The 10,486-nt window shown below is 30.4% G+C and overlaps 1 protein-coding gene across 2 annotated transcripts in view; it reads left to right on the top strand.

The window, feature by feature from the left end:
- LOC106693004 (odorant receptor 10-like) overlaps positions 1 to 9,276 on the top strand; it is a 46,615-nt gene extending 37,339 nt beyond the window's left edge. Inside the window, exons 3-5 of one of the 2 annotated variants that reach the window (XM_014439303.2) lie at positions 4,486 to 4,593; positions 7,745 to 7,900; positions 9,142 to 9,276. In XM_014439303.2, the coding sequence (XP_014294789.2) occupies positions 4,486 to 4,593; positions 7,745 to 7,900; positions 9,142 to 9,195 (318 nt within the window). In that variant the 3' untranslated portion in view covers positions 9,196 to 9,276. The remainder of the gene's footprint in view (positions 1 to 4,485; positions 4,594 to 7,744; positions 7,901 to 9,141) is intronic. The other variant, XM_067052151.1, reaches the window with a different exon arrangement.
- Positions 9,277 to 10,486: the final 1,210 nt, after the last annotated feature.

The following is a 10,486-nucleotide window of genomic DNA, read 5'->3' as shown; positions in this document are numbered from 1 at the left end:
AAAAAATACATAAATAATAAATAGATGTAGAATTATTAAATAGAAAATCAGATTATGTGAAAATTAATACACAATAAATATTAAAAAATAATTAAATATCTTGATTGAGACAACTTTGTTTCTTATTTATAACACAAATACCCATATAGTCTCAATTATCAACATTACATTGCTTTCTGTAATAAAATATAAAGTAACTGTGATATGTAAAGTTATGGAATGTAGTAGACATTGTAAACTAATTAATTATAATAAGTTGTGATAATAATAGGTTGGTGATAATATTGACTAAGATAAAATTTGACCAAGGCAGAATAGACTGCCTGCAACAGTTGATAACAATTCTTGCTATAATATCTAATACATAATAATTAATATTTGTTTTTGGGTACTTTATACGTAATAGGGAATTCTGCTAATCGTTTCCCTGCTAAGATTTTCCCAGGAAAATTATAGGCTGGCCCAATTTTTCCCGTAGAAAAAAGGTTGTAAGAAAAATTAAGCATTTTTATCGCGAAGCTCAGAAGTGATTTATCACTTCTATCAAGTCATTGTTTAATTCACTAAAAATAATAAAATAAATAAAAAAATAATAATAATAATGAGGGTTGCAGTTTAATTGGTTAGCAAAAATGTTTTTAGGAAAAAGCAAATATTCGTTTTTGGTGGCGTCACAAACCCTAAAATTTTGAATTACTAATATTGAAGGACAGTGAGGGTTTTTATATAAAAAATATTCATATTTTATGTAGTATATATAGGGTAATATCATTGACAGTGAAATTATCTAAAAGAACAAGAAAAAATATTTTTTTTTTAGAAAAAAGTAAGAATCCTAAAATTATATATATATGACAATATCATGGAAATATATAATTTAATAAAACCATGGGTATATATAATTTGATATATACCAATCGATGACTTTGACTTTATGTAGCTATAAAAATGCCTTAAAATATTCCGAATATTATTCAACATAGACAATCTGAATTTGAGATATAATGCTTAATGATTTATGATTGTTCAAAATAAATTCCAGTGAATTATTATTGCTTTCAAATCTTGCAAATGTATACTATTTTTTTTTTTTTAAGGCCATTGGTCATCAACACCATTAATTTATTGTTTATATTTGCTTACATTTGTTATATTTTTTTTTCGTCTGATATATTAGTAACAGTGAACTTTTGATTTTAAAAATCAAAATACTGATTTTATTGTTTTATCATCGTCTCTAAGTGTTAGAAATATCCGGGTTTAATCATGAGATATTGAAGTGTGATATGAAATATGGGCATACCTGGAAGATATGGTTAATTTTTTAGCAAATGTATACTTTATTTATCGTTGTCGGAGAGAAAATTGGTCTTTTCTAGCGTACCAAAACATTTGAATTTGGTCAAAGTTTGTACGGGTATCAAATATTTCCAGTTAAATTTCTTCAAAAGTTTGTTTAAAAACTCAGTTGAAATATAAAAATATCTGTAATTTGATATTATCTAATTACATAACTACAAAAAAAGCTTTCTGATCACTGTCTCTTTACGTATCCTTTACTAAAAAAAAAATTATAACAGTAAAATAATACTTTTTTTTATTTTAGAAAACTCAGCAGGCTATAACATTTTTGTTTTCAAATAAAAGTGCATATGCGTAAAGTGCATATTTAACTTCCCGATCTGTAGGCAAGTAATTGTAATCACTGTGAAAATCAAAAGAGAACATTTTTACAGTTTCAATAACCGATAATCTAATTCCTATTGACGTGTTCAAAATATATTTTTCGGAATTAGAAATACATAATATATATTGCATAAATCATTTGATTCTGCAAAACTAATTTAATTAATAGTAGAAATATGTATAGTACAAATTTTGTTTGTGGACTTTTATTTTTTTTTATTTATTAAATACCGCTATGCCGACCTTAGATGGTTAATGTAAGAGATACATTTTTTTTTAAATTGATTATGGGGGCATACAAAAAATACCTCTAACTATATACATATTATTAATAAAAAAAAGATACAATAAATTGATCAAAGTAATTATTCGTAATAAAAGATGAGAGCATAGTTAATACGAAAAACAATGACATTTATGGATTTAACAAAATAAACAATTGAATTCTAATGAGAAATAAAAAAAAAAATTAAGAAAAAGATGAAGAGAAAAAAAATTAAAATAAAATAAAATTTTAGTGTGACAATAACAGAACTGATAAATATAGAACTTATATTAGGATTCTCTGCAGCAGCTTGGGCTTCAGTCTTCGGGTTGTGGTTGGGTTTCCCAAGTTGTAGATCACTGCTCCTTTAACTGTCGGTAACCGGGAGTCGGTGAACTTATTCTTTTTAAAAATTTTTTAAATAAATCCATACAAAGAGTATTTTTTTTATTTATAATTTTCTTACTTATAAATGTACAATATTATTTTAGGAAGATAGTCCGGGTGGCGGTCAATAAAGGTATCAAAATAGGAAAAGAAAACTGACAAGGGAGCTGTCCTTTGTACTATAATGAGGCAGCCCTGACGAATCCCTACAAATTGGGGCGAAACGTTCGTTAACAACAAATAGTTTTCTTTTACTATTTTCATACCTTTAATGACCGCCACTCGGACTATCTTCCTACAATCTACTTCATACGTTCAACTATCCTCTTCCAATTTATACAATATAATATTTTTAACAAAGTAAATTATCACTAATCATTACTGGGGATGTAAAAATTTTTTTTTATTTTTTTCAAACATTATACTATCAAATTTCCAATAAAATATAAAAAAATAAAAGTAGTTATGTATATTTATATTATTGGATTTTTTTACACCATTTTTCCTAATACTTTCTTTAATCCGAACGTTTTACTAACTGTAGCATTTAATTGAGATTACCAAGATTACACTTAGAATCCTTAAATCTAGCATTAGCGAAGCATTTCCAGGTTCGTAAGTTTAAATAAATTGTAAATTAATACATCCTAAACAATTGTAAAAAAAATAAGAAATTATTTTTTCTGGATTTTCTTTTCAGGAAGTTTAATTCTATTTATTTATTTTTTTAATTCTTGAGGTGAAAAACTTCTAAATAGAATATAACCTATTATATATTTTTCATGTTCAACGTTTTGAACAATTATCCCATACTCATGCACCTTTACAATCCTGAAATTAAATTATTCTTATCAACAATTTTTATCTAAGTTATATGTGTATATTTAAAATTCTTGTAATCATATTTGCAATTAACATATTTAAATCATGTCATCTATATAATTAAAATTGTTTTATAACTATATTATTTAAATTGTTGTCTTTCACTATTGGTGCATTCATCTATCTCTGCATAAAGCAATACTCTATATTAGACATTACCTCTTTGGACCATATCAACATGTCTAATATGTTGTTTTGTTACCTCCCTATCAATATGTCCAATTTTAATCAATTGTGTAATTTAAGTTTAAAATTCCAACTAATCCTAACACTATCCTCACCACGCATACCGATGACACATGTGTGCTCGCTGTTCATAATAACCCATTAATCGTATTCCAAAATCTCCAATCCCATATCACAGCCCTCGAAGATTGGTGTCGTAATTGGAGGATTAAGATAAATTCCAACAAATCCCATCAAATCACCTTTAACCTTCGTCGTAAACCTACCGACTGCCCTACAGTTTCATTTAATGATGTTACTCTTACCCCTGTCGAACAGATCCGCTACCTTGGACTACATTTGGACAAGCGATTAACCTGGAATCCACACACCAGACTGAAAAGACAGGAAACTGCACGTCGATTTCGACTATTACTGCACTTACTAGAAAAACGGTCTAAGCTTCCAACAAATTACAAAAGACTGATCTACATGACTGTAATAAGGCCAATCTGGACATATGGAGTTGAGCTTTGGGGCTCCACTAAACCTTCGAATTCCTCTCGTATTCAATCCTTACAATCCAAAATCCTTCGTAAAATCCTTAATGCTCCTTACTTTGTCACAAATAAAATCATACATATAGACCTTAATGTTCCCTATTTAACCGATCTAGCCCGAACCAGATATCACTCCTTCCATTATAAACTCTCTAACCACTCAAACCCCCTAGTTTCTAATCTTGCATCCTCTCCCATTCCTGACAATCCTCCGGGGCGCCTGAAAAAAGATGGCCATGAGACTAGCTGATGTAAAATGTCATTAGAGTGTTACCGTTGGGTAATTTCTCTATACACTCCAATTTAACTTAAATCAGATTTACTAAATGTATTATAATATACAGTTGTAAATACCAATAAATAAATATTTAAAAAAAAAAAAGGTTAAAATTATTATTTGTTTTGATAGGACCATTTTATTCTCACATATTTTATTTAAAAAAAAAAATTTGTATATGGACTTATATAAGCCTCATTTCTATGTTTATTTTTACTGTTCTAAATAACTAATAATTTAATTTCGTATGCTAATAATTTAAGGGCAAAACTGGAGATCCTATGTTCGTATTTAAATCATTACAATTCCTGGCATCAGAGGGATTAGAAGTTTCCATTTTCTGCTTTGGGTCTTCCTACCTTGAGGAAGCTGTAAGTATTGTTTGTTTTTTATATATTTGTAAAATATTATTATTTTGTTTTTTATTTATTCCTATATTGCTATATAATGATGACTTTTTTTAATTTTCGTTTAATTCGTGTAACGGATAACATGTGTGTTCTTATATTGTCACAATATGTTGAATGAGTAGGTTAATTGTAATATGGCTTTGAGTGTATAGAAGAAGAAGGAACACAAATATACACATGTGAAAAAATAAAATAAAATTGATTAAAAATAATTAAAATATATTGTATTTAGTACATAGATGATTATTATAGGTATTCATGATCTTTAGTTTAACATGTTAAAGCGTGTCAAAAATGAAAAACTCATGTTAAATGGAGAAATAATTCCTGTTAAAACGATATAACATATAGCATGGTTGAGAGTCTGTTATTAGGTCAGTTAAATGGAGAATGACGTCACGCAACAGACCAGCTGAACTCGTCACCATTTTGTTAGTCGTCGTGTTAGGTTACTTGCTCGTAGTTTATGTTTGTATCGTTCTGAATGTTTTAATAACTAATAAAGCAATAGATGACAATAATAAATAATGAATCAAAACGTAGAAGTAAACAATGACATGACGTTTTGGAAAGAAAGGTTGTAAAACAAGTTGCTCGGAAAATCCGCTAGGAGCTCTTATGCATTTAACATTTAACATGACTTTAGAAAGGGCTGCTCACAATTCTAAACTTATAATATTTAACATGGTAAAACATTTTACATTTTACATTTAACACAACATTATGAATACCCATATTGTTTTACAAAGGAAAAGATCGAGGGAAAAAATTATTTATTTTATCATTATAAATATCATAAATGTATTTACCGCGATAAATTTTGTATATATGTCCCATCATGGTCGCTCTGTGTAATAGTAACCCAATATATTTGGCCAATTTTACGTTACCAATATTTTTAAACATACGTCTTCATAAAATTCATGTGTATGCTAAGATCTAGGCTATTTAATCTTAACTATGCCTACGTAACCAGAAATATACCACCATTTCATATTAGTAAAGATATTAAACAAGTGTAAACATTTAAAAACAGTACACTTCGAATGCAAAAAGTAATAATAATAATGAAATGACACTTAATAACATCTTAAGATGTTATAACTCTTAAAAAGTACCGCTATCAGAATTAAGTTAAGATTGTAATTCTTTATCTCAAATTAAGTAAAGATTTTACTACGTTTCGGCCTATCAAGCCATCGTCAGGTACAAAATCCCTTGCTGTGTATTACTGTGAGTATACATTACTATCATCAATTATGTTAAACCTATTTATTTGTGCCGACGTTTCGACCACAATTTCAGGTATTCATCAGGACTGAAAATAAAAATCGAGACAACCTCAATTCAGAGAACAGTAAAAATAAAATGAATAAATTAAGCAGATAGTACAAAACGAAATTAACCTAATTTATTTTTTATTCATATTGGGAGTATATAGGTGACCATATAAAGTAGATTGTAGGATGATAGTCCGGGTGGCGGTCAATAAAGCTATCAAAATAGTAAAAGAAACCTATTTATTGTTAACCAACGTTTCGTCCTATTTTGCAGTGCTTTGTCAGAGCTGCCTGATTGTATCTTTATTGACCGTTACCCGGACTATAAAGGTAATAGTCCAATATAATTCATTTATAGTTTTCTCTGAATTGAGATTGTTATCTCATATTTAAAATTTTTTTTGAGCTCAGATGAAAGCCTGAACTTCAGGACGAAACGTCGAGAAAAATAAATACTTTTATTTTATGTGTATTAATACTGACCACACCCTCGACCATCTTTTCATATCGAACCTACGTTAAATAATTATATAAACTATGCATAATACATAGTCTCATATTTTATACATTATTTAATTATGTTACGTCATGCTACATCACCACAAAGCATGCAGATTTGTATCTCAAGATGGCTTGTTAGGCCGAAACATTATGAACTCATTAATAAATTTGTTGTGAAATAATATTATCCAAATTCCCCAATTCCACTTACATCATATTCTTGCTTTCACCTCAAATGCAATAAATGCTACCATTTTATGGGTCAGTATTACATACCTTTCAGCTTATTTTTTTTTTGTGTATAAATAATAAATATACTATTTTAATTATTATTTATTGCTATCGTATTGAAACTGTAGAAAATAAGCTCTGAAGTCTGAGAATTCCGAAATGTCACTTTTAAATTTTTTTTTTAATAATTTATTTATTAATATTTACAACTATATACATATACACATATCAAGTAAATTTGCTGTAAGTGATATTATGACATGATATAAACATGTGGAGAATCTACCCATTAATAGAACTCCAAAAACATTTGTAAAGTAGAACATCTTGAGGCCATCTTCTTTTCAGATGCCTCGGAGTATTATTAGGTAGTGAATGAGAAGCCAGGTTAGAAACGAGTTGGTTTGGGTGGTTGGGAAGTTTATTATGGAAGGACTGGTATCTGGTTCTGGCCAAATCGGCAACATAGGGGACATTGAGGTCCTGATGGATGATTTGATTTGTGACAAAGTAAGGAGCACTAAGGATTTTACGAAGGATTTTGGACTGTAAGGATTGGATTCGAGAGGAGATTGTTTAGTGGAGCCCCATAGCTCAACTCCGTATGGCCAAATAGGCCTTATAATAGTCATGTAGATCAGTCTTTTGTAATGGATTGGTTTAGACCGTTTGTCTAGTAAATGTTGTAATAGTCGGAATCGACGAACAGTTTCCTGTCTTTTCAGTGTTGTATGAGGATTCTATGTCAGTCGTTTGTCCAAATTTAGTCCTAAGTAACGGATCTGTTCAACAGGAATAAGTGGGGTATTATTAAAATATACTGTAGGGCAAGACGAAGGTTTTACCCTTCGTCGTAAACCCTCGTCTTGCCCTACAGCAATTAAAAATTTAAAAAAATTAAAAAATGGGAAACATTGGAGTTTATATTAATAAAAATGAATTCCGGGAAGTACTCAGCATTGAAAATTTTTAGAATGGCCAATTTAATGTTTTCAGGAGTTTCAGGTTGTGGTATCCTCAAGAGAGAATGATAGTGTTTAAGATAATAAATTGCATGGACCTCAGTTATTAAAAGAAATACGTTTTATTTTCACTGACAGAGCTCGGACCTACATTTCGCCATCTACAGCAGTGACTGGTACAAGGCGGGTACGAAGTTCAGGAAGGCGGCTCAGATGATGATGATCAGGTCGAAGAAAGGAGTTACCCTCACTGCTTTGAAGATGTACCCGATATCTTTGGAGACTTTGATGTCTGTGAGTATTGCAAACCAATACGGTATAGCTCTAAGCATATTTATTTTATTTATAGAAGATTATAATTGATCGAATCTGTATCACTACAATCCATGAAGGGTGAGTGGTTCAGTACTTCGTAAGGAAGTTCTGTTACTAGACCAACGGTTGTGCAAGGAGGTGTTTTGGTCAGAATCACACTCGACCGCTAGATTTTTACCCAATTAAGCTTACCTACTTCATGAGGCTGGGTGGACCCCCAGAGGGTTCCCGAATCCACAGGGCTGACTCAATGGCTACAGACAACAGATAATAACTATCTGCCTCAGCCGGATTCGGTCCGTGGAGTTAGTAGTGCATTGCTTTACCAAGTAGCTACCAAGATAGATAGATTGATAATAATAATATATTTATTTGTTTATGGTGCCTGTGAAGATAATGCCTGAAGTAGATAATCAATTGTAGTCATTTTACAAAAATGATAAATTAAATATCGTTTTAATAAACTAATAACAAACAATATACCCAAGATGGGCTATCCACATTCGTTAAAACCAAAACAAAAACGTCACTTCATGTTTAATAATATTAAACAAAATCTCCTAATGGGACGATAGGTGTCCTGCTCTAAGCAAAAGGTTTTGCATTGCATATATAAAAAACAGCTTAATGCCCAATTCTGAGGGTACAGACAGAAATTCATACAACTGATTTCGACTAATATTGATTCGGCATGTATTTTATTCGGTTCTCATGATACGTGGGGCAGTTTGTCAAAAAAATGGAAGCAACCCTCCAGGGCTTTTCCATCACAAGCTGGACAAAGCTTCTGTGGGTCCAAAGTATATTTGTTGTTGATTAATTAATATATTTCTCTTCATATTCAATAGCTTAGTCTTAATTTAACTCTTACGCCCAAAATCCCCTCAAATATTACAAAATAAAATTAATTTCTGGTCCTCTTTGTTTAATTAAAGGTTTTAACAACTACACATAAATATTTCATTTCCCTATGGACCTTACGCGACAAACAGATATTAAATCATTTTAGAATTAAATTCCCTTTGAGAATCCTTTATTGAAAATACTTCTTTCCAATGGAGTTCTATGGACTGGAAAAGAAAGATGTTACGAACTCTACATCACTATCAAGTTCGGTCTAAAAACTCTTGAGTTTATGAGATTGATTATGTATATACATTTATACATTAATCAGATACCTTTAAACAATAAATTTTAAATTATTTCAATTTATGTTTCAGATTTTCCAGTTCACATACACAACCTCAGCTCTGATGTCGAGTATGATAGAATAACTACTCCATCATCGATATTAAAAACACTGTAGGGGAGTTTAAACAATAGATGAAAGATATGTAAAATAAATGAAAAAAAAATAGTATAACATTTCAATTTAATTTTTTTTTTTTTATTTATTTATTTTATTCATGACTTTTCTTTTGACCCCTCGCTGGTCACTTCTGTCATACGGTGGGGGGTGTCGTATCTACAGGTGACTAACCTATTCAAACCATGGTGCCTCAACAACCCGAGTTACAGACGGCCCTATTTTTATATTATTTTTTTTCACAACTGTTCCGGGTAACCTGCAGCAACCATAAGGTCGAATTGGAGGGGCTGCCATAATGTAGGCAATACTAGCGCCCCATGTGGCTAACATTCAGGACTCACCTCCTTTAGCACTCTCTGTGGTGAGAAGAAGTTACCCAGGCTGATGAGCGAGTCATCTTGTCTTCTGTCAGAAGCAGTAAATTCTTCTTTTTTCATTCATCAGTAAAATCTACCATGAGTGAGTAGATCTACTGGAATGGTTCCTAGCCTTTTATCTATGGTTCCTAGCCTTGGTTCCTAATCTTTTATTTCGGTCACCCCTTACACCACCTGTAACTTAGACAATAGAATTCTAATTTCATTTAATCATGTTTTATTTTTCAGTTATACAGTCCACTAATACCCAACCAAGGTGAATGTGTGTCTGGCATTTAGTTGAAGGCATACTTCAAACACAACTGTAAATAATATTTTACAATCAGCGAATGACATCTTGTATAGAAAACAACAAAACAATTCTGAAATTGAAATTTGAAAATCAATTTAGATTTCTATTCCAGTTCCTTCGTAAACGACGTCTCTTCTCGATAAGTCTCGTGTTGATAGTCCTTAGAGGGTTAGTGTGTCCTGAAACCGTTTATATAGTGCTTTAATGCTTGATTGTACTTGGGGACTTTGTAAGTCTTTGTGTAAGTTTTCGTTACTGATGTAGGAAGGACTAGTACTGAACATTCTTAGTACTTTAGATTGAAATTGTTGCACTTTCAGCAAGTTAGATTTTTTCCATATTAGTCTGAGAAGGTAAGTATAAATCTTATTTTTTATTTTTTCAATGCTTATTGACATAATGTGAGCATTCAATTTCCTAAAACTATTTTTATCCTTTGTATGGATTAATGAAATTTTACATATTTTCACTACTAAATGTATACATATTATTTTAATTGTCATCAACACCAAAAAATGTGATGTTATTATAATATCTATGGAATGATGCCAAAATACCATTCATAAATGAAATATGAGTTAGTTAAA

This window comes from Halyomorpha halys, unplaced genomic scaffold (assembly GCF_000696795.3).
Source record: "Halyomorpha halys isolate HHAL.00 unplaced genomic scaffold, Hhal_1.1 Scaffold83.1, whole genome shotgun sequence".
NCBI lineage: Eukaryota > Metazoa > Arthropoda > Insecta > Hemiptera > Pentatomidae > Halyomorpha > Halyomorpha halys.
This window is presented reverse-complemented; position numbering and strand designations above follow the sequence as displayed.